Consider the following 24,874-nt stretch of genomic DNA (forward strand, 5'->3'; position numbering starts at 1 on the left):
ACATCGTTAGATTTATTGTAGCATGTAAAGCCCGCTATACTCCGCTTCAGTGGCCTCACGTTGTCTCTCAGATGAGACAGGCAGTGCAATAATGTTATTGTACCACCAGTGTCATACAGCAGTGCAAGCCAGAATACAGGGCCATGCAGGAGCATCCAATATGGAGAGAGTGGATTTTTTTTCACATGTAACCCAGGGGGCAAACAGTATGTTTTCATACTGTGTGTGTGTATATGTATGTGTGTGTATATGTGTATATATACTGTATAGATATATGTGCCGCCTCGTGCTCAGTAGCCGAGCTGCTCAGGTCCGGACCTTCAGTGGGTGGCTTGAGGGTCTCCGGACCCGGGGGTCCTGCGGTCACTCCGATCAAAAAGGGGTTGGTGGTGTGGGGACGTAGGTGTACAGCCGGAGCGGTGTTTAAGTTCGTGATGCCACCCATGGGATGTGGTGAAGGTGGACACCACTGCTGCAGTTATGGGGCACGCGGGGGAGATGTTGCGCAGCAAGTTGTTAACCCCTCCGTGGGTAGGGATGGTGTCGTTGGGGGAGTTGGGCGGTGCAGGGAGATGGGCGGCTGGAGGGCACTGATGTACTCACTATTAGTAAACACATGAGTCTCTGGTAAACCAAGGTGATGGTGGTCGGTGCCCGCAGCCGGCTGCAGTCTGGTCCCCCACACAGTTGTTGGTCTCTGCCTTTCTCCTGCACCTGTTTTGTGATGGTGGACTACCTGGGCTTGCAACTTCAGGAGTCCGCTCCCCGGCTTAGTAGATGTCGGGAGAGCCCTTTTGCCCGCAGACGCTGGCCCGTGGGATCTCTCTGCCTGTGCGGTGGCTTTCTATCCCCCTCGTTGGGCTGTTGCCTTCAGTCGGGACTTTGGGTGGGACAGGACCTATAGTCCTGGCCGCAATCAGTTAATTAGCTAGCCCCCAGTAGCTTCTGGACCTAGCTCCAGGGTCTGAGTACCCCCCTTTGTGCTCCAGTTTCCGAGTCGGTTCCCCGGGTCGGTACTGGTCAGGCCACTACCCTGTCCCGGTCCACCACGGTTCCACCGAGCCGGCTTCCCGGCTCCTGCAGACAGAGGCCTCCGTCTGCCTCCTAGCCAAAGGTACCCGGGCTCCTACCCTGGCACCTGTCAGTCTGCTACAGACCTGTCACACTGGCCTGACCTCCTCTACTGAACTCTCAAACTGATCTACTGTCTTTTCCCGCCTCAGGCCATCCGAACTCCTTGGTGGGCATGTCCAACCGCCTGGCTCCACCACCTTGTGTGTCCATCAAGCACTGAGGGGGGTGACTAGGGTTTAAATGTTTGGCTGCCGTCACCTTGTTAGGGCCCCGCATTACACCAGTCCCCTATCTGTGACTACCTGGCCCAGCCAGGGAGTCACATATATGTATGTATGTATGTATGTATGTATGTATGTGTGTGTATATATATATATATATATATATATATATAAAAATGGTGGTACAGCTAGGGAGAACAGGGTTAATCCCAGCTTTGTAGGTCTTGAATAGGAGTGCACCTACAGTGTTTTGCTAAAGAACAAGAGAATGGTTTTGGCTGGTGAGTCAGTCGGTCTGCTGAATATAGCAGAAGGGATTGTAATATGAAAAAGAAAAACTGATATATACATATTCATGTATCTCAAAAAGACCCTCACAAATAGTGAGAAGGAACCCTCTACCAGTAGGGATCAAAGCAACTGTGATGCTAGTCACTACTTACGGACAATATAGATGGAAGGGTAGTCAGACAAGCCAGGATCAGAGAACAGGAGGACACAACAGGACTCGGAGTATGTAGAGACACAGTCAAGTAACATGCCAAGGGTGATAATTCCAGGAAAGTACATATTAGATTCAGGGAGCAGACAGAGACGTGGTCAGGTAATGGTCTGAGGTCAGTAGCCAGGAGGTAAAGACAAGAACCCCTGGAGTAAGCAGAGAAGGGTCAATAAACAGTCCAGGGTCAAGAAGCCTATATCAGAACAGGAGCCAAGTGCACACTGCAGAACCAGAGAGTACTACTGGCGAAGTTCTGGGAGAGCATGCTCAGTAATAAAACAGAGCAATTACCAAGAATGTGGAACACCTGAGTAAAAGCATCTCCCAGAACCTGCATGCAATCCTGTACTGTCAAACAACCTGTCAGCAAGTGATCAAAGACACACAGCAGAGCATCTACAAATGCAAAATGCTCTACACAAAGGAAACCTGTAAGTGCCAGCTCTGATGTTCACAAAGGCGTGGCAGAGCATCACCAGTGTGCAAGATGCTCCACACAGCGGAACTGTGACAGTGACATAAAAAGACCTGAATTAATTTCAAAACCAAATAATTCCACACCCCCATGAGGAAGTCACATGCGACAATGTGCATCGGAACCGAGGCATATGGGACTAATTGGTCTAGAACCCGGTAACATCTATATACATCCTATAATTGATTACTGCTGTTGCCACCATTGTTGATTCCTAATCAGTATCATAAATGCCTACTTATATGTATTTAGCAACTATTTTGCCGATTACTTCACTACAATACTAGTGCATGGCCTTTTATTCATGAATTATTCACTGATATTAGACATTGCCTAATTTCAATACAATTTTGTGATTGTTTAAATCTTGATTACAACTACCACATACTGGTTTGTGTCTATTCTCAGGACATTAGCTATTTTTGGCAATCTGGGATCTGATTGGTTTTTTATTTCACATTATAGCCCGTATTGCTTATTGATAAGGAAACCCTGTCTGTTAATGCACTTTATATATCAAAATTACTGTAGAGGAGACTACTTTTAATCTAATTAATAAAGTATTTGCTTTTACAATTTAAAATTAATCACAGTCTTTTTATGTTGCTTTGACCACCACTGGTAGAGGGTTCCTTCTCATTATTTGGAGGGTCTTTTTGAGATACATATATGTACTGGTGACATTCATCATTGGGATTTTTTGATGATTTAATATGCACATTCAGTTATAGTTTATGCTTATTTTATATTTCACCAATATCCATTTCTAGCAAATGGGACATTGTATAGAAATGCAAGAAATAAAAGTCCACCACAGGTATGAACTCTCTTGATGTCCGAACGTCTCTGGCAGAGCTCCTGTGACGCCCCTGGACTAGTCAGGTTGTCACAGGGTACTGCACGCTCTTTATCTCCTTGTGCAGGACTCAACCCCCAATGGTTCTGGGTTCCTAACCTGTAGTGCTGCCTCCACCAGCATCCAAATCCCAATCACACCTCACACCACACCCTGTCAGACACACCAGTGGGCTGCTGAGCTGGAATAGGGCTGCCCACCTAGGGGTTAGGCAGACTGGTGGGAGGGAACAGGGTAGTTGGCTCCAGGGGAGTAAAGGGAGAGGAGTTGAGTAGTAGCCCTCGAGCAGTGAGGAGCTAGGGGAGCGTGTGGCTCCCGGGAGAGTTAAAGATTGGGTTTCAGACGATGGTCCCGGCTCACAGGATATTGGGACTGGGCACCTGGACCTAGTCTTGAAGGATGATCAGCAGCTGCAGTTCAATAGCAGGTCTGGGACCGAAAGCATGGCGGGGTGCTGGACCCTAGGTCGAGGAGTAGCTTCAGGCAACCCGGCAATTAAACTGTGGAGGATAGTGATGTCGCGGGAGGAGGAGGGGACGCTACGCTCTCCCACTGCTCGGGTCCGGCTGCCGCTGCTCCACGGCAGCTGCTGCTCGGTGGCTCGAGCGATGGGCCGGATCCCGGGGACTCGAGCGGTGCTCCTCGCCCGTGAGTGAAAAGGGGTGGTTTGGTTTTGGGGATATTGTCCGTGACGCCACCCACGGTTGTGGTGATTGTGTGGACACCACCGCTGCTCTGTCCGGGGATCCCGGGAGCGGTGACAGGGAGCAGCTTTGTTGTTATTTCTCCCCTCCGTGGGTAGGGGGTTGGTTGTCCCGGGGCCCGGTAATGGGGTAGGAGTGGATGACAGGCGGGTTGCGGGGCCTGATGAGGTGCAGGGTCGCAGGGGCAGCGCTGTGCCGCACGGCACGGAGGTACTCACTCAGCCCAATGATGATGACACAGTTCACGGTAAAACAAGCGGCTGGATGGACGGGTCCCTCGGACGGCTGCGGTGTTGTTGTTCCCTGCAGGTTAGCGGTGACTGTCTCTCCCTGCACCTATGTTCTATGTTGATTCCGATGGGTTCCCACCGGTAACCCGCTCCCCGACTTGGATGTAGGCCGGAGGAGCCCCTTTTGCCCGCAGGCGCTGGCCCTGGGAAACGGTTGCCCTTGGCGGTGGCGGTGTCTCCCCTTCACGGTTGGACGGTTGCCTTCTGTCGGGACTTGACTGTTTGGAAACCCGGAGGTCCCCTTCACTAACAGATTCGGCAACTTCACAGCGACTCCTAGCCTTGACGGGGTCTGAAAGGCCCCTGCCACTTGTGCTGGCTTCTCTTTGTGTACCGGTCCGGTACCGCCGGGCCACCACCCGTCCACGGTCCTTACGGTAGACTCCAATCGGCCACTCCTGCAGACGGTCACCACCGTCTGCCAACCTTGCTGATCTGTCCGGGCCACACATCTGGACCAACTTCAGGCTGTCTTGCTGTCACTTTTCTCTTTCCACTTTTACTACTCCAACTGCTCTCTTTCCTCTCCAAACTCTATCTCTCTACTTCACCTCCTTCCACTTCCTCCTCCAAACTAGACTGTCTGTTTTTCCCTCCTCCAGGACTGTGAACTCCTCGGTGGGTGGAGACCAACCGCCTGGCTCCACCCCCTGGTGTGGACATCAGCCCCTGGAGGAAGGCAACAAGGGTTTTGTGTCTGACCTTGATGTGCCTGCAGGGAGTGTGGGGTGTGTAGGTGTTGTTACCTGTGGCCCCTGGCTTGTCCAGGGCGACACATTCCCCCTTAGCAAAATGCAGACCGTCCGCGGGCTGCCCGTCCAACACCGGTTTTATTTTTATTTTAAACTGTAAAAAGATAAAAACACATACAAGTATAGTAACATCATCCCACAACGGGAGGCACTTTTCTTAAACGTTACGGTAACGGTTACGGCTTCCGCTCTCACCCACCCAAGTAACCTGGCCCTGATGCTGCCCCTAAGAAAACAGGCAGCACCCCTTGACCCCAGTCCTGCACCAAGTTACCCGAGCGGGATCAGTCCTTTCCAGGGGACCCACATCCATGGGGAGCCCCTGGAACCCCCAGAGGGTAGACACCGGTTCCGGTGGTGGCTGGGCCCCAGCCTACTCCACTGCGGGACCTCCCTCCAATCTGCCTCTCCGGAGGCGGTAACGGTGGAAGCTGCAACAACATTTTTATTTACAAGCCATTAAGTTTGTGGTTGCCCTGCAAGTCCTCGGGCCTGTTCATAGACGTTCCTATGCAAAATGGTGAAGGGGTCCCAACGGGGACCAGTTGCCGGCTACAACTGGTTCAATCACGTTGACAATCAGATAAACTTCGGTTGATTACTCATTTTCATTTTTCAAAACTTTGAACACACACAGGTGGTCCCAACGGGGACGGTGACAATGGCATTCCGCTGCCCTTACTGTGCACTTTCGTCCTCCCCACCCGGCTCTGGGTGGAAGAACACGGGCACTAGCCCCTCCAGCGCATAGCAAGCGTGGCGAGGAAGGGCCGCCCGATACCCGTTGTTCCCACTCCGGGGGATGTAAGTGGCCTCCATGTCATGCAGAGCGACAACTCCTTCATCTTCTTCCGAAACGGGCTCGGTGTCAGGCCCGGAATCACTATCGTCCGTCCCTGCGCCAGGCGGGTTGCCGCCAGCTGCCGCAGCTTCCAGGCTTGCCACTCTCTCGGCCACTGTTACAAAGGAGTGTACGCCCGGCGGGCCAGGTGCAGCGCGGTGCGCGGGCAAGGAGGACGGAGGCGACATGGGGGCCAGGGGTAGACCGGGTCCCTCAGCCGCAATGGCCTCGGTGGGTGGAGACCAACCGCCTGGCTCCACCCCCTCAGGTGTGTAGGTGTTGTTACCTGTGGCCCCTGGCTTGTCCAGGGCGATACAGTGACTTTATGGACTGTCCCCACGAAGCTCAGAGATCAGGGGCACTAGCGCAATGAGGGGGAAAGGGATTTCCAACCAATGCAGCCCACAGAAATCCCAAGCGTGAGCTCTTGAGAGCAAGCTCCTCTTCTATCAATATTAGGGAGCTGGGCCCGGACAGCTTTTTGCTTACGGGCCACTTGGACACTTCTAAAATTGTGCATGGAGGCAGGTTCCGGACCATCAGGTAGTACTGCAGGGGACGGATACCTGCACGGACTCCCCCAAGAGGACAGCGGCACACAGAGACCTGATCTACCTTGTTGTCAGAGTCTGCTTTCATCACCGGCGCTGTCTGAGTGAGTACCTGCTTCTAGCATGTCCGCACTCCCCTGCACACCACCATTCACAGTCCCGGGGACTTCCCTACCCGTGGAGGGAAACGTCATTTGGCTGCCCCCTTCCATCTATCCCCGGGCATTCTTATCAGCAGCGGCGGTAGTCCCCGTTACCGCACACCACGGGTGGCGTCACAAACTATATCAATCCCCTGTAAATAATTAACCTTTTTACATTGGAGAGTGGCCCCTAGCCCCCGGGTCCAGAGATCCTCGAGCCACGAGAAATTACCCCCGAATCCGAGTGGTTCGGTCGCTGCAGGGGCGGCACACGCCTGTGTTATGGAGTTAAGATATATATAACTATGGCTTCAGACCCTCTGTTACGTGGAACTAGTGTTTAAATTCCAACTCTGGTTATGGAGAGGACAGTCTGCAATTAACCCATTCAAAACAACTCAGTATGGTGAATATGGTCATAGAATTAAATCTTTTTATTGCATTTCTATACTGTTACATTTGCTGGAAATGGATATTGGAGAATTATAAAATAAGCATAATGCATAACTGAATGTGTATATTGCGTTTTTTTTCATATTACTATTTTTTTTGCATTGATATGAATAGCTGCATACTGCCAATGTTTTAAACAAAATAGCAAGATTTGGGAAATTGGGTCATTTCTGCTTTTTTTTGTATATGTTTGTATATATTTATTTGATTGTGATTTTGACCTGATGAAGGACATGAATATCTCCGAAAAGCATTGTTAATAAAATGACCATCAAATCTCTCCTAAAGTGTCTTCTCATTCACGGCAGGGCAGTATTAACTCTTTCTGCACCAGCTTGTATTTGCTTTTTTTTTTTTTTTGTATAGCAGAGTGGATTGTGTAATCTCATGAGTGACCAGCCAAGATGTCAGCTGTGGCTGGAGAGAGACATGCCAGGGCCTATCTTTGAATGGAGTTACCGGGAAATCAGCTGGGAAGTCTTTGGTCCTAGAGAGGAAACAGGTAGAATGTCCACCATCAAGTGGCCCAAGTGTGGGAGCTGGAGAAATCCCATACTGTATTGGAAGGGTACCTGCTGGAGTATTGAGCCATTGAGTATTAACCCATTGTATGTACTGAACTGTCCTGCAGTATTTACCTTTGTGCCGGAGCATGGCTGTTTTTTATTATAGTCCCCCGGGGGTTTATGGAGCTAATAAACCTTGCCTTGTTGGACTAAAAACTTTGCTGATGTGAACACTGCCCAATACCTAATGCCTATGTGAGGGAACCCCTAAAATATATATTCGGGGGCACTATTTTTTATACTTGGGGGAACATGCATGGAGATTTCACCAGCTCCCATTAGCTATAAAGTAAGACAGACATGAGTAAAATGCATAGGCCCGGATTCACCGATACTTGATGAACAAATTTGCCGCATCTTTCAGCTGCCGTGCTGGATTACATTTCCGTTGTGAGTTACGCCACAAGTATGATGATTTTGCCGGCAGCGCTCAGCCACCCATCCTCACAGGTAAATTACACCCTCTTTTTCAAAAAGCTGATCAAGGTGGCCAAAACTGGCATAAAAACTAAAAAGTTGCAAATATATTGCACAACCATGAGTTTAAAAAAAAAAAGTTTGTGATGTTTCAAACAGTCTTACACCAGATTACTGACAAAACCTGCTTGATGAATTGGGTCTGTAAATTCCAACCAGATGCTACTGTTACCCTGTGCCACAAAGGGATAGAATTAAGTACTGTCACCGTGCTGCCCAGATGCCAAGGCATTATATGAACTTTGAAAACAAAAAAAAATAAAAATATATATATCTTAGATACCAAATCAAGATCCTAAATGTTACATTGAATTCCACAAAAGAAAAAAATATTCTGTGATGCAAAGTGCATCTTTTTGCTCGGCTAGTTATGTAATCATGCTCTGCGGTGTTATAGTGTAGATGAGGCAAAAAAGAATCTGCAATCAATCAACAAGATACAGAAGACTTTTCAAAGTAATCAGAGTATTCAGTTACTGGTGCATAAATCTCATCCCGGACATGTTTATATCACGTTACATTCAAAGAGAATAAACATATGCTGTATATCACTGTACAGCTCAAAAAAGGCAGATATATGTGTGTGTATGTGTGTGTATGTATGTTTAGGACCCACGGGGCAAGGGGTTAAATTACTCGTCGCTGAGCCTGGTGATGTTGGGTCTGGGGATGTCATGGGGTGTCCCTTTCTGCCCAGTTTCGTGGCCCCGAGGTGTACAATAAAGGAGGGGGTGGTGAAAGATGATGGTGGAGGTTGATTTTGTGACGCGCCCTGCGGTATGCAGCCAGGGAATAGCCGCCGCTGCTGTTGCTGTCGTCCGGGGGGATGGTAGTAGCAGCTGAGGTGTTTCTGCTCCCCACAGGTGAAGTGGGCCCTGGGGAGGATGATGATGGGAGTAGTAATGGCAGGCGCCGCGGAACCGTGGCACCAGGAATGACAGGCGGACACAGTCTCTGTGGGTTCCAGGTGTTTTACTCACAGTTCTGCCGCTTGCCCAGGTAGTGCTGGTCACCCGCTGTGATGGGCCCGTTGAACCTGGATATTTTAGAGGTCAGAACCGGTGCAGTGATCTGTAGGACCTTCCTCCTTGCGCTTGGTGTTGGATCCCCGTGGCCTGAAGCTCTTGGGGACCCCGGATCTTGGAAAAGTGTTTACTGCCTGCCTTGCAGGCGTCGCAGGTCCATTGTGGGGCCTTGGAACACGACCACGAATCCTATCTGGCAGTTTACTACAAGAACTGTGGGGGCCAGAGGGACGTGCAATCTCCCAAGCCTGCCGATTTTGGTGGATAATTTGAAGTATAATCCACCCTAGGATTCTGCACTGCGCCCTTCCCGAGGGAGCAATAAAGCTCTCCCCTCGGCGATCGTAAGACTCCTGTGTCCCACCGGAGCCACTGGTGAAATCCAACTGCTCCCTTACTCTCCAAATGGAGAACTCCCTAACTGTTGTGTTGGCTCCTGACTTCCCCTGGTGGCTGCTCCTCCTGTCCCAGGTCCCGCCACTAGTGGATTAGGGATCCCAGGTGTGGTGGTGTCCTAAAGACCCAACCACGTTGGCAATCCCTTTTGACCCAAACCTAGCCCAGTCCATGGTAAAGGAGGGCAACTGGCTGTGTGTATGAATTGGTGTGTTGTGTAACGGGCACCGTCCTCCTCTGGATCCGGATTGAGCACTGCACCTTAAGTCAGGTGCAGTACCCCATAGCGATTGAAGCCTTAGGGGCGCCACATATGTATGTGTAATATATATATATATATATATATATATATATATATATATATATACCCCCTCTCACAATGTGGGATGATTGTCTGACAGATTCGGGTTACCCCTCTGGGGCCAGCATGTCAAGGAGGTGATTGTCAAGATTCTGTTGTGCAGAACATTCTGTATTGTACCGCCATGCTCTCCTGCAGAGCAGGTATATGTTGCCTATGGTGCAGAGCATTTTGCAGGATGAATGCTCTTCAGGTTGTTTCACAGCACGGGGTTTCACGCTGTCCTGGGAGGTGCTCTCACAGATGCTTCTTGCTCCCGGTCATTGCTCTGCTTCTTTAGGGAGCATATTAGCACAGGATGCCGCCAGTTGTACCTCCTGTTTACAGTTGTGCTGTTGGTTCTGTCGCTAGCGGAGGAGGGGACGCTGCGCTCTCCCACTGCTCGGGCCCGGCTGCCGCTGCGGCTGCGGCCTCTGCTGCTCGGTGGCTCGAGCGATGGGCCGGATCCCGGGAACTCGAGCGGCGCTCCTCGCCCGTGAGTGAAAAGGGGTTTGGTTTTGGGGATTTATTGTCCGTGACGCCCCCACGGTTGTGGTGATTGTGTGGACACCACCGCTGCTCTGTATGGGGATCCCGGTAGCGGTGACAGGGAGCAGCAGAGTTGTTAGTTCTCCCCTCCGTGGGTAGGGGTGGGTTGTCCCGGGGCCCAGTGATGGGGTGGAGGATGAGGGATGGCAGGCCCGGTGCGGGGCCTGGTGAGGTGCAGGGTCGCGGGGGCAGCGCTGTGCCGTATGGCACGGTGGTACTCACTCAGCCTGAGACGTTGATACAGTTCTCGGTAATACACACGGCTGGAAAGACGGTTCCCACGGACGGCTGCTGTTGCTTTTCCCCGGTAGTTAACAGTGACTGTCTCTTTCCCTGCACCTAGTACTTCTGTTGGTTGCAATGGGTTCCCACCGGTAACCCGCTCCCCGACTTGGATATGGGCCGGAGGAGCCCCTCTTTGCCCGCAGGCGCTGGCCCTGAGAAACTGGTGCCTTGGCGGTGGCGGTGTCTCTCTCATACGGTTGGACTGTTGCCTTCAATCGGGACTTAGTTGTTTGGAGACCCGGGGGTCCCCTTCACTGACGGATTTGGCAAATTCACGGCGACTCCAAGCCTTGCCGGGATCCGAAAGGCCCCTGCCAATGGTGCTGGCTTCTCCTTGTGTACCGGTCCGGTACCGCCGGGCCACCACCCGTCCACGGTCCTTACGGCACCTCCGATCAGCCTCCACTGCAGACGGTCACCGCCGTCTGCTAACCTTGCTGTCTCTGTCCGGGGCACACACCCGGACCAACTTCAGGCTGCTCTGTTACTACTTTCCTAGCTTCACTCCTCTCACTTGCTCCTCTACCACTCAACTCCAAAACTCTTCTCACTGTTCTGCCTGGTTTTCCCGCCTCCAGGACTGTGAACTCCTCGGTGGGCAGAGCCAACCGCCTGGCCCACCTCCTGGTGTGGACATCAGCCCCTGGAGGAAGGCAACAAGGATTTCTGGTCTAGCTTAGGTGTACCTAACCGGGGTGTAGGGTGTGGTGATGTCATTACCTGTGACCCCTGGCTTGCCCAGGGCGTCACAGTTCCCCTGGTGCTCAGTGTTCAGATCTTGGTCTCTCAAACCTGGACTGCGGTTTACCCATCTCTGCCTGTCCTCCCCTGTGTCTGTTGTGACTTCCCGGATTTTGAACTTGGACTTCCTTCTGATCGCATCCTCGCCTGCTCCCTGTATCTTGTATGTACTCTCCTGGAACCCTGACCTTTGGCTTGTATCTCAACCTCATTTTTGCCTGCCGCCTGTGTACTCTCGTGCCCTCCTGGTTTATGATCCCAGCCTGTCTGACTACCTCTCCATTTACCTGCATACTAGTAGCGTCTAGCGCCACCTTGTAACAGTCATCACAATGACCCTATCTTGTGCTCTATGCAGCGGTACCCAACCTGTGGCTCGGTAGCCACATGTGGCTCATGGGCCTGTGATATGTGGCTCACAGCTGTCTGCCAGCTTTTTACATTAGCACAAGGTCTAGCTAACAGCTATAAAGAACAGGTCTCCAGATGGTGACTTTTGTGTGAAACCCACATAGAAGAACAGATTTGAATCGGAGTTATGTGGGAACCACTGGAACTTGGTACCTGGATGTGATTTCTTTGTATAAGCTTTGGCTGCCATTATACTGGTAATGGAGGCTCTGAGCATAACTACTATGGAAGTAGCAGGAACTGGATGTGGCTCATGAACCTAGCTCAGGTGAATGTGGCTCTCAAGGTCAGAAAGGTTGGAAACCTCTGCTTAAGTGAATGGATAGGTGCATGTGAATATCTTCCTTATTCTCCATTCATTTCTATGGGTGATGGGTGTTTAAAAATTCTAGAACTTCCAGAGAAATAAATAAAGGGAGCCATGACAGCATGAAACAAGGTCTGCTTTGAGATAGGTGCCGTGGAGGATGAGAATGTGTGGTCATGTCATGATCTCACGATTAGTGCATCCGTGTGTCCACCACCTGCTCAGGACAGATTTTTATCTGCTATGCTAAAGAAAAAAGATTTCTGCTAGATGTCAACAAGCAGAGATCTTAAATACCTACATGAATTAGAGCAAAATGGTTCTTTGAAAATTAACCTTAGGAGTAGTGTTGAGCGGACCCGAATCGGCAAAATCGGATCCGCGCGGTTTGAGCGGCAGGTCCGAGTCCAACCCGTACGCGGGATTCCGGGTGCACGATCCGGATTTTTTTTCTCTCTCTCCTCTCCTCTCTCTCCTTCCTCTCTCTCCTTCCTCTCTCTCCTTCCTCTACCTCCTTCCTCTCTCTCTCTTCCACTACCCATTGACATATATAGGGCCGGATTCCAGATCGGATCCGGACTTCTTTGTCAACCTGCCGCGGATCCGCCGGACCCGGATTATTGGCAGTCCATCAACTCTACTTAGGAGTCCTCCCTACAAGTAAAAACACACCCTTGTTGTAATTTTAGTCAAGAGCGAAGCTGATCTGGGTCTGCTTAGACCTATAAAGTACAGCATGCCGGGATGCATCTGATGATGAGATGATTGCCGAGTCCAACAGATGTAATAGCTTCCTCTTCTCACTGCATTGTACTCATTGAGAGCTAAATAAGCTGAAGATAGGAGGACAGAAGACAGTGTAAGGGTATGTGGATACAGCAACTTATAGCATCTGCTGGGTTTTCGAAGCAGAAAATGCTTCACATAAACACTGGCAGCATTTTCCGTGAGGTGTACTCTCTGCCATCACTGCAGTGACTTTGCTGCCAGCATTTATATACAGTATTTTTTATTTTATATTTAAAATAGAGATGGCTACCAACTAGAGGAGCCAGAAGAATGGACTGGTGACTTCTATAAACTTCACAACTTTCAATGCCAGGTGGAATCTGCCTGAAAAGACACCTTGTGCACATACCCTAAACCTCTTTTATCTAATCCTTTAGGGTCCCCAGTTGTCTGAGATATGAGCACTAGTGATGAGCGAGCATGCTTGTCACTACTCGGTACTCGCACGAGTATCGCTGTACTCGGGCTGCTCGGCGGGGACCGAGTAATCTCGCGATACTCGTGCTGTACTCGTGGTCTTCATTTCTGCATGTTGGCGCTCTTTTGAGAGCCAGCCCTCATGCAGGGATTGGCTGGCAGACCACTGCAATGCCACAGCCCTGTTAGTTGTGGAATTGCAGTGATTGGCCGGCCTGCACAGCGTGACCGAGCCTTTATATCGGCCGGCGCGCTGTGCTCTGCTCACAGCTATCCAGACAGTGAGTGCAGGGAGAGTGTCGCTGATTCAGGGAAAGCTTTGCGGCCCTTTATAGCTTTTTCAGTTGCAGGGCTGCAAACAGTGTGACCAAAAGTCCTTCTCAGGACTATTCTAGTTGTATACAGGCAGGCAGGGTATAGCCAGGTCGGAGTACAGTAGCAGAGTCCTTCTCAGGACTATTGTTGCTATATACAGGCAGGGTATAGCCAGGTCTGAATACAGGCTAGTGACCAAAAGAGTCCTTGTCAGGACTATTGTACCAGTATACAGGCAGGCAGGCAGGCAGGGTAGTGGTGACCGTATACCAGCCTTCATCATATCTGGGGCTGGTGTACACAGTGTAAAACAGTCCAGATAGTGTCTGACTTGTCTGTAATTGTCGCTCCCCAAAAAAACCTGTTAGGTTCTTATTGCGTCCGTGCTTGGTTTTTAAAACCGCACGTGTGTGCCTGTTGGTGGCAGCGTACAGGTGCACTTGTGTGCAATTTCCAGAAACTTTGATATAACGCACAAGTAGTGAATATACACGTCAGCAGTGCACAGCATTGCAAAATGCGCAAGGGCATTGGCAAGGAACAAGGAAGTGGACGTGATGGTGGTGCAGGCAGAGGCCGAGGTCGTGGGCAAGCTCTAATTTCGCCACAACAAAGGGCCACATCTAGTCGCTCGCACGTCCTGTCCCAAATTCTTGGGGACCGCAGCAGTACACCGCTCTTGAACCAAGACCAGTGTCAACAGGTTGTTAGTTGGATAGCAGATAATGCTTCCAGTCAGATTGGCACCACCACAAACACTCTGTCTTCCACACGGTCAAGTGTCAGTAGCCGTGATACTGCACCGCACATTTCTGAACCTGATCCTCCTTCCTACCACCAGGCTGAGTACACGTCCTCCTCGGACATTAATGATCCCACACTTGGACACTCGGAAGAGCTGTTCACGTTTCCATTCACACATTCTGGCCTCTCGCCAGCTCATATTGAAGTGGGTCATGGGGAGATCGTCTGTACAGATGGCCAAATATTTGAGCAGCCACGTTCTCACGAAGTTGGCAACGTGTCTCAACAAGTGGTGGACGATGATGAGACACAATTGTCAGCAAGTCAGGAGGAGGAGCAGGGTGCGGAAGAGGAAGACGACGTGGTGGATGATCCAGTAACTGACCCAACCTGGCAGGAGGATATGCAGAGCGAGGACAGCAGTGCACAGGGGGAGGGAGGCGTAGCATCACAACAGGCAGTAAGAAGCAGGGTGGTGGCCCCAGGCAGAAGTCAGGCAACCGTTCCCCGGAACAACACGACGACACAAGGTGCCTGTACAAATGTTAGGTCTTCCCGAGTCTGGCAGTTTTTTAAGTTGGATCCAGATGATTCAAAAAAGGCCATTTGCAACACCTGCCGTGCCAGCATCAGCAGGGGTACCAAAACTAGCAGCCTGACCACCACCAGCATGATCAGGCACATGTCAGCCAAGCACCCGACTTTGTGGGAAGTACAACAGAGTCGAGGAGCAGTGCTTGCTGATGTCACTGCTACGTCTTCGCTGGTTGTGCATGCGAGCCAATCCTCTGTCCATGCTGCCTGCGAACAAGCCTCCTCCACTCCTGCACCTGCAGTTGCCTACGCAGAAAGAACACCATCATCAAGCACGTCCTTGTCCCAGCGCAGCGTTCAGTTATCCATTCAGCAAACCTTTGAACGCAGGCGCAAATACACTGCCAACACCCCACATGCCACAGTTCTAAATGCTAACATTTCGCGACTGCTTGCGCTGGAAATGTTGCCTTTTAGGCTGGTGGAGACAGAAGCATTCCGTGACCTGATGGCGGCAGCTGTCCCACGTTACTCGGTCCCCAGCCGCCACTATTTCTCCCGGTGTGCCGTCCCCGCGTTGCATAACCACGTGTCACAAAACATCACACGTGCCCTGAACAACGCTGTTTCACCCAAGGTCCACCTAACCACAGACACGTGGACAAGTGCTTGTGGGCAAGGCCGCTACATCTCGTTGACGGCACACTGGGTTAATATTGTGGAAGCTGGGACCCAGTCTGAGCGAGGGACGGAACACGTCCTTCCCACACCAAGGTTTGCAGGCCCTACCTCAGTCAGTGTTTCACCCACACTCTACAGCTCCGGAATGTCATGCTCTTCAGCCTCCTCCTGCGCATCCTCATCCACTGTGCCCTCCACACCAGTCACAAGCTGGAAGCACTGCAGCACTGCCTCGGCGAAGCGGCAACAGGCTGTGCTGAAGCTAATCTGCATAGGTGACAAACCCCACAATGCAGAAGAGCTGTGGACAGCTCTGAAACAGCAGGCAGATCACTGGCTCACACCTCTGAACCTAAAGCCAGGAAAGGTCGTGTGTGACAATGGCCGGAACCTGGTGGCGGCTTTGAGGCGAGGCCAGCTGACACATGTTCCATGCGTGGCCCATGTGCTCAACCTCGTGGTTCAGCGGTTTATAAAGTCATACCCAGAGCTGTCTGATCTGCTGGTAAAAGTTCGCCGCCTGTCTGCACATTTTCGAAAGTCACCTACTGCTTCAGCCGGCCTTGCCGGCTTTCAGCGCCGTTTGCATCTTCCGGCTCACAGACTGGTGTGTGATGTCCCCACGCGTTGGAATTCAACTCTGCACATGTTGGTCAGGATATGTGAGCAGAAGAGGGCAGTTGTTGAGTACCTGCATCACCTAAGCCGTCGGGAAATGGGTCAAACTCCACACATAACACCTGAGGAGTGGAGATGGATGTCAGACCTATGTACCATCCTCCAAAACTTTGAGGACTCCACCAAGATGGTGAGTGGTGATGACGCCATTATTAGCGTCACCATACCGCTACTCTGCCTTCTAAAACGGTCTCTGCTGAAAAACAAACATAATGCATTGCAGGCGGAGCGCGATGAGTTGCAGCAAGAAACAGTAGTGGGTGTGGGTGATAACACACAGCCCAGCCTCGTCTCATCACAACGTGCAGTGGAGGACTATGACGAGGAGGAGGATGAAGACATGGAGCAACTCTCCGGCAAAATTGAGGATATGACATGCACACCAGTCATATCCTCGGTTCAGCGTGGCTGGCCAGAGGACAGGGTAGATGAGGAGGAGGAGGAGGAGGAGGAGGACAGCATGTTCAGTCATCTTGTTGGTCAGGCTACTGAAGTCCTGGCTGTTAAGAGTCTGGCGCACATGGCTGACTTTATGGTAAGCTGCCTGTCTCGTGACCCTCGCGTTAAGAACATCTTGGCCGACAATCATTACTGGTTGGTAACACTGTTAGACCCACGCTACAAGGAGAACTTTTTGTCTCTTATTCCCGTGGAGGAGAGGTCAACCAAAATGCAGCAGTTCCGGAAGGCCATACTCACGGAAGTAGGCAAAGCATTCCCCTCACAAAACGCTAGCGGCATAGGTCAGGAATCAGTGGACAACCGAGGCGTACAGCCGAGAGAGGCACAAGTCCAATCCGCCAGAGGTAGGGGAACAGTCTTTAAGATGTGGGACAGTTTTCTCAGCCCCTCACGTACCACAGCCCCTGAGGTGCGGGGTAGTGCCACAAGAAATCCTAAGTTTGCCCAGATGCTGAAGGAGTACCTTGCAGATCGAACAACTGTACTCCGACATTCCTCTGTGCCTTACAATTATTGGGTATCCAAGCTGGACACGTGGCATGAATTGGCTCTCTACGCCTTGGAAGTCCTGGCCTGCCCTGCTGCTAGCGTTTTGTCAGAGCGTGTTTTTAGTGCCGCAGGTGGAATCATTACAGATAAACGCACCCGCCTGTCAACTGAAAATGCTGACAGGCTGACTCTGATCAAGATGAACAAGGGTTGGATTGGGCCAGACTTCACCACACCACCAGCAAATGAGAGCGGAATTTAAAGTTTGCCATGTACCTCCACTCACCCATGGGTACACACTTCTGGACTTTGGATAATCGCTGGACTGCTCCTCCTTCTCCTCATGCGCCACCATGATGATGACCGTTACAAATTGCAATACTTAGGCCTTTGTTTCAGGTATACCCCCAGTGGTAAATTTTTTCGCCCATTCTTTGCAGAATGGACATTACAACGACAGGAGACCCGCTCCTTTGCAATGGGAACAAGGTTTTGAGGCCCTCATGCACGTCTCTACCCAGGGACAACGTGGAGCCTCCCAATTTTTGGCTGCCCTGCCTAAGGGCTATACTATAATACACCCACTTCCTTAAAATGGACACTTAATGTTTTGAGGCCCTCATGCACGTCTCTACCCAGGGACAACGTGGAGCCTCCCAATTTTTGGCTGCCCTGCCTAAGGGCTATACTATAATACACCCACTTCCTTAAAATGGACACTTAATGTTTTGAGGCCCTCATGCACGTCTCTACCCAGGGACAATGTGGAGCCTCCCAATTTTTGGCTGCCCTGGCAAAGGGCTATACTGAAATAGACCCACTTCCTTACAATGGGCACTTCTGGTTTACAGGCCATCATGCACGTCTCTATCCAGGGACAATGTGGAGCCTCCCAATTTTTGGCTGCCCTGGCAAAAAGCTATACTGAAATAGACCCACTTCCTTACAATGGGCACTTCAGGTTTACAGGCCATCATGCACGTCTCTATCCAGGGACAATGTGGAGCCTCCCAATTTTTGGCTGCCCTGCCTAAGGGCTATACTATATAATACACCCACTCCCTGACAATGGACACTTAATGTTTTGAGGCCCTCATGCACGTCTCTATCCAGGGACAACGTGGAGCCTCCCAATTTTTGGCTGCCCTGGCAAAGGGCTATACTGAAATAGACCCACTTCCTTACAATGGGCACTTCAGGTTTACAGGCCATCATGCACGTCTCTATCCAGGGACAATGTGGAGCCTCCCAATTTTTGGCTGCCCTGGCAAAGGGCTATACTGAAATAGACCCACTTCCTTACAATGGGCACTTCAGGTTTACAGGCCATCATGCACGTCTCTATCCAGGGACAATGTGGAGCCTCCCAATTTTTGGCTGCCCTGGCAAAGGGCTATACTGAAATAGACCCACTTCCTTACAATGGGCACTTCTGGTTTACAGGCCATCATGCACGTCTCTATCCAGGGACAATGTGGAGCCTCCCAATTTTTGGCTGCCCTGGCAAAGGGCTATACTGAAATAGACCCACTTCCTTACAATGGGCACTTCAGGTTTACAGGCCATCATGCACGTCTCTATCCAGGGACAATGTGGAGCCTCCCAATTTTTGGCTGCCCTGCCTAAGGGCTATACTATATAATACACCCACTTCCTGACAATGGACACTTAATGTTTTGAGGCCCTCATGCACGTCTCTATCCAGGGACAACGTGGAGCCTCCCAATTTTTGGCTGCCCTGCCTAAGGGCTATACTACAATAGACCCACTTCCTTACAATGGGCACTTCAGGTTTACAGGCCCTCATGCACGTCTGTATGCAGGGGCATTGGTGAACCTCACAATTTTGGACTGCCCTGGCAAAGGAAAATACTACAAAGACTCACTTCCTCAAAATGGGCACATTAGACTCAAGAGGCCTTCATGTACGTCTCTTCTCAGGGACATCGGAGTGCCACACAATGTTTTCACGTAAAATCTTTCATGTATTAATCTCAAAAAGTAACATACACCAGCTCTATCTCACTATTGGGTATGTGCCCTTAACATTTCTGCCATGAAAAATCATTTTGGGGTCATTTTGGAAGGTTTTCTGGTGAGTCCGTAAAAATGGCGTGAAACGCGGACAAAATTGTTCACAGCTGTGACTTTTGAGTGATAAATGCTTCAAGGGGTCTTCCCCATGCTGTTGCCATGTCATTTGAGCACTCTTCTGAGACTTTTGTGACATTTTTAGGGTTTCTCCATGCTGCCGGGGGGTCATTTCACAAAAATACTCGGGTCTCCCATAGGATAACATTGGGCTCGTTGCTCGGCCCGAGTACACGAGTATCTTGGGAGGCTCGGCCCGAGCTTCGAGCACCCGAGCTTTTTAGTACTCGCTCATCACTAATGAGCACCTGACCTGACAATGTTCAGTTGCAAAATGAAAAAATATCACATCTCAACTTAGAAGCCAAGTAAAGCCATTTTCATACACCAAGGTATTGCCCAGGATTGAGGCTAGCCTTAAGATAGTCATATGCCTTTTGCTATATGTGACATTTCCCAATGAATCCGCAACAAGTCCACACGTGTTACAACATAGCAGCAAATTGTTGGATTTTTTTACAAATTTAAAAACAACTTTGCTTCAAGAATGTGATGCCCGTTCAAACTCAGCTGTGGCAAGTAGCAAGTGTGGGCAATATGAAAATCACACCTGAAACCAGATAAAAAAAGGGAGAAGTTGACTCAATCTTTGCATTGTATGTCTGTATGTGCCACACTAAGCATGGAAAACAGAAAGAGAAGAGAACTGTCTGAGGACTTGAGAACCAAAATTGTTGAAAAATATCAACAATCTTAAGAAGAAAGTCCATCTCTAGAGACCTTGGAGTTCCTTTATCCACTGTGCGCAACATAATCAAGAATTTTACAGCCCATGGCACTATAGCTAATCTCCCTGCACATGGATGACAGAGAAAATATCATGAAAAGTTGTAAGACATGATAGTCCGGATGGTGGAAAAGCAGCCCCAATCAAGTTCCAAAGAAATTCAAGCAGTCCTGCAGACTCAGGGTGCATCAGTGTCAGCGTAAACTATCCATCAACATTTGCATGAAAGGAGACGTTATGGCAGAAGATCCAGGACCCAACTGCTGACACAGAGACATAAGAAAGCTAGACTGCAGTTTGCCAAAATTTAAATGAGTAAGCCAAGATCCTTCTGGGAAAGCATCTTGAGGACAGATGAGACCAAGATAAAGCTTTTTGGTAAATCACATCATTCTATTTACAGAAAATCACCATGAGGCCTACAAAGAAATAAACAGTACCACAATCAAATATGATGGAGGTTAAAAGTTGTTTGAGCGTTGTTTTGCTGTCACTGGATGACTTGACTGTGTGTAATGCATCATAAAATTTAAAGATTACCAAAGGATTTTGAGTCACATAGTGACCAGTGTTAGAAATGGATAGAAACAAAGCACTGGAGAGTTTTGAAGTGGCAGCAATGAGTCTGGATCTAAATACCATTGAACACTTGTGGAAAGATCTTAAAATTGCTGTTGAGAGAAGGTGTCCTTCAAATATGAGAGACCTGGAGCAGTTTGCAAAAGAAGAGTCCAAAATTCCAGTTGAAAGGTGAAAAGCTTGTTAAAGGATATAGGAAGCAATGGAATGAAATTTAAAGGAAGGAGATTCAGATTACACATTAGGAAAAACTTTCTGACAGTGAGAGCAGTCAGGGAGTGGAACAGGCAACCACAGGAGGTGGTGAGCTCTCCATCAATGGAAATCTTCAAGCGAAAACTGGATAAAGATATAGCTGGGATGACTTAGGAAAACCTGCACTCGTGGGGGGTTGGAACCGATGACCCTTGAGGTCCCTTCCAACTCTACTATTCTATGATTCTATAGCAATTGATTGTAGCTACAGTTAGGTCCAGAAATATTTGGACAGTAACACAAGTTTTGTTGTTTTAGCTGTTTACAAAAACATGTTCAGAAATACAATTATATATATAATATGGGCTGAAAGTGCACACTCCCAGCTGCAATATGAGAGTTTTCACATCCAAATCGGAGAAAGGGTTTAGGAATCATAGCTCTGTAATGCATAGCCTCTTCTTTTTCAAGGGACCAAAAGTAATTGGACAAGGGACTCTAAGGGCTGCAATTAACTCTGAAGGCGTCTCCCTCGTTAAACTGTAATCAATGAAGTAGTTAAAAGGTCTGGGGTTGATTACAGGTGTGTGGTTTTGCATTTGGAAGCTGTTGCTGTGACCAGACAACATGCGGTCTAAGGAACTCTCAATTGAGGTGAAGCAGAACATCCTGAGGCTGAAAAAAAAGAAAAAATCCATCAGAGAGATAGCAGACATGCTTAGAGTAGCAAAATCAACAGTCGGGTACATTCTGAGAAAAAAGGAATTGACTGGTGAGCTTGGGAACTCAAAAAGGCCTGGGCGTCCACGATGACAACAGTGGTGGATGATCGCCGCATACTTTCTTTGGTGAAGAAGAACCCGTTCACAACATCAACTGAAGTCCAGAACACTCTCAGTGAAGTAGGTGTATCTGTCTCTAAGTCAACAGTAAAGAGAAGACTCCATGAAAGTAAATACAAAGGGTTCACATCTAGATGCAAACCATTCATCAATTCCAAAAATAGACAGGCCAGAGTTAAATTTGCTGAAAAACACCTCATGAAGCCAGCTCAGTTCTGGAAAAGTATTCTATGGACAGATGAGACAAAGATCAACCTGTACCAGAATGATGGGAAGAAAAAAGTTTGGAGAAGAAAGAGAACGGCACATGATCCAAGGCACACCACATCCTCTGTAAAACATGGTGGAGGCAACGTGATGGCATGGGCATGCATGGCTTTCAATGGCACTGGGTCACTTGTGTTTATTGATGACATAACAGCAGACAAGAGTAGCCGGATGAATTCTGAAGTGTACCGGGATATACTTTCAGCCCAGATTCAGCCAAATGCCGCAAAGTTGATCGGACGGCGCTTCATAGTACAGATGGATAATGACCCCAAGCATACAGCCAAAGCTACCCAGGAGTTCATGAGTGCAAAAAAGTGGAACATTCTGCAATGGCCAAGTCAATCACCAGATCTTAACCCAATTGAGCATGCATTTCATTTCGCTCAAATCCAGACTTAAGACGGAAAGACCCACAAACAAGCAAGACCTGAAGGCTGCGGCTGTAAAGGCCTGGCAAAGCATTAAGAAGGAGGAAACCCAGTGTTTGGTGATGTCCATGGGTTACAGACTTAAGGCAGTGATTGCCTCCAAAGGATTCGCAACAAAATATTGAAAATAAAAATATTTTGTTTGGGTTTGGTTTATTTGTCCAATTACTTTTGACCTCCTAAAATGTGGAGTGTTTGTAAAGAAATGTGTACAATTCCTACAATTTCTATCAGATATTTTTGTTCAAACCTTCAAATTAAACGTTACAATCTGCACTTGAATTCTGTTGTAGAGGTTTCATTTCAAATCCAATGTGGTGGCATGCAGAGCCCAACTCGCGAAAATTGTGTCACTGTCCAAATATTTCTGGACCTAACTGTATTTATTCCAAAGGGTGTGCATCCAAATATTAAGTTGAGGGTGACAACACACAAAGGAAATAAACATGTGTATAACAAAACATATGTAATTCCAATATTTTTCTAGGAGAATTACTTCATTTTGTAGAACAATTTCAAGGGTGCCAATTTTTCGGCCATGACTGTAGCTTAAGCTGAGTTTATCACCCATTAATGACCAATTGTTTACATCAGGTATTTATATTGAATGTATCTATGAAAAATGCTGATCTTATTATTTTCCCTATCACTATCCATCTGTTCTTGCATTTTCAAAGTGGTCTTTAGCCCAAATATTATCCTTTTACTTCCTAATCTTCACATCAAAGGCACATTAACCGCTATAGAGTGACTCAGATCCTATTTGTCTGTATTAAAATATTATCTGGTCATACTGTAATCTGGGCAAAGGTCATTACACAGGAAGGAGTGGAGTGAGCTTTGATCTTCAGGTAATGGGAATGGAGGATCCTGTGTTTTTTGCTAAAAAGTACAGAACAGGAAGTGTGAGCCTAGTATAAGGCCCGTTTCACACGTCAGTGAAAGACACTGACGTTTTTCACTGGCGTGTAAAACACGCACATGTCCCTCCGTGTGCCGTGAATCACGACACACGTGGGTTGTCTAAGTGCAATCCGGGCTCCGTTCTCCGTGGCCCGTGATTGCACTAAGAGATTAACTCACCTGTGCGCGCTCCCGCTCTCCATGGTGCTGATCGCTTCCGCGGTGCAGCATCCGGCCGGCGCTGACCCCCGCAGCAGCTGCTTCCGGGTCGGCTGTGTCGTGCATTATGAATATGCGCGACAGTAATGAGCCGGCTCAGAAGCAGCAGGGAGAATAGGCTGCAGAGAGCGTCGCTGGAGATGGGTGAGTTAAAATGCTTTTTATTTTAGAACCACGTTTTTTTCTGGCACGTGTTTCACGGACCACACCACTGCGTGGTCCGTGGGACATCAGTGATGCCAGAAAAAAATGGACATGTCTCCGTGCGGCAATCACAGACACGCGGGTACGCCACACGGAGACACGTGCAGTGAAAAATAACTGATGTGTGAGCAGATCCATTCATTATAATGGGTCTGCGTATGTCAGTGATTCTGGTACGTAGAAAAAAAGGCACAAACGTACCAGAATCACTGATGTGTGAAAGAGGCCTAAGGCCTAGTGTGGAAATGAAAAGATTTCTGATTTTCTTTTATATAGATAAAGATATGGGAAAACTATAAAAAAAAAAAAATAAAATAAAAACCTGATTTAAATAACAGCCATTCTTTTATTTCACACATTCCCTATAGACAAAATGAGAAGAAATAAAGCAAAAATATTGTGGAAAGCAACCTTTGTTGATAATGTGTAAAAATAGGATTTTTTGCCTGTCACATACTTTGAAATCATACACATTAAGAGGGGTGCGCCTTTCAATAACCTTGGTGCAAGTATCTTCAAGGACCCTCTATGGTTTGATTGGCATAAATACTAACACACTTAGTACCTGTTTTTTCAGATTAAGCTGGCTAATGTAAGGGAATTTCCATTAGCTCTCATTTACTAAGACAACATTTCGCAAAATACCCAAAAAAGTGGATAGCGTACATTTTGCAACTTGGAAGCTAAACATTTTTGTGAATTGTATCCCAACATGTGAATAAACTCTAAGGCATTTGTAGTAAATGCTTTTACATCATGAGAATACTTGGCCTACCTCTTCTCGATTCTTCTTCAACCATTCTTTGGTGGTAGTCAGGGCTATGATAGCTGCTGGATCATTTGGAAATCCTAAGATTATAAAAAAAGACAAAAAAGGTTGTGAGAAGAATATATATTGAGATTTGTAGGGAAATTTTTCAGAACTGAGCAGTGTGTGAGCGTTATGCCTAATAAACCATGTATAATTCGATGTTAAACCTGAAATACATCTTTTTCTAGCAGCCTCGGACGCTTGTCCTACTTTAGTCTTTGCTGTAAATACTCCTTGAAGGATAAAAGTTTAATGCATGAAAGCCAATTTTCCCTCATTTATTTATTTAGGTCACCTACAGTATATGAGCTCCAAGAAAGGGAGTGTCCGAAACAGCAGCAGATGTTACAGGAGGGGATGTCCATATTTCATACTGGAAATGGCTAAAACTTTTTATGGCTGCATTAATTACACTGAAATAATGCCCTGCAATTCTTCAAACTGTCGCCATCGTTCTTCTCTGGATAGTTACGAGGA

At 48.5% G+C, this 24,874-nt stretch overlaps 1 protein-coding gene across 2 annotated transcripts in view; it reads right to left on the bottom strand.

The window, feature by feature from the left end:
* Positions 1 to 24,874, bottom strand: part of MACROD2 (mono-ADP ribosylhydrolase 2) — a 2,939,506-nt gene that overhangs the window by 634,305 nt on the left and 2,280,327 nt on the right. For both annotated transcript variants that reach the window (XM_075338062.1, XM_075338061.1), the window contains exon 8: positions 24,362 to 24,435. In XM_075338062.1, coding sequence (XP_075194177.1) covers positions 24,362 to 24,435 — 74 coding nt within the window. The remainder of the gene's footprint in view (positions 1 to 24,361; positions 24,436 to 24,874) is intronic.

Source organism: Anomaloglossus baeobatrachus, chromosome 3 (assembly GCF_048569485.1).
Source record: "Anomaloglossus baeobatrachus isolate aAnoBae1 chromosome 3, aAnoBae1.hap1, whole genome shotgun sequence".
In the NCBI taxonomy this organism is placed as follows: domain Eukaryota; kingdom Metazoa; phylum Chordata; class Amphibia; order Anura; family Aromobatidae; genus Anomaloglossus; species Anomaloglossus baeobatrachus.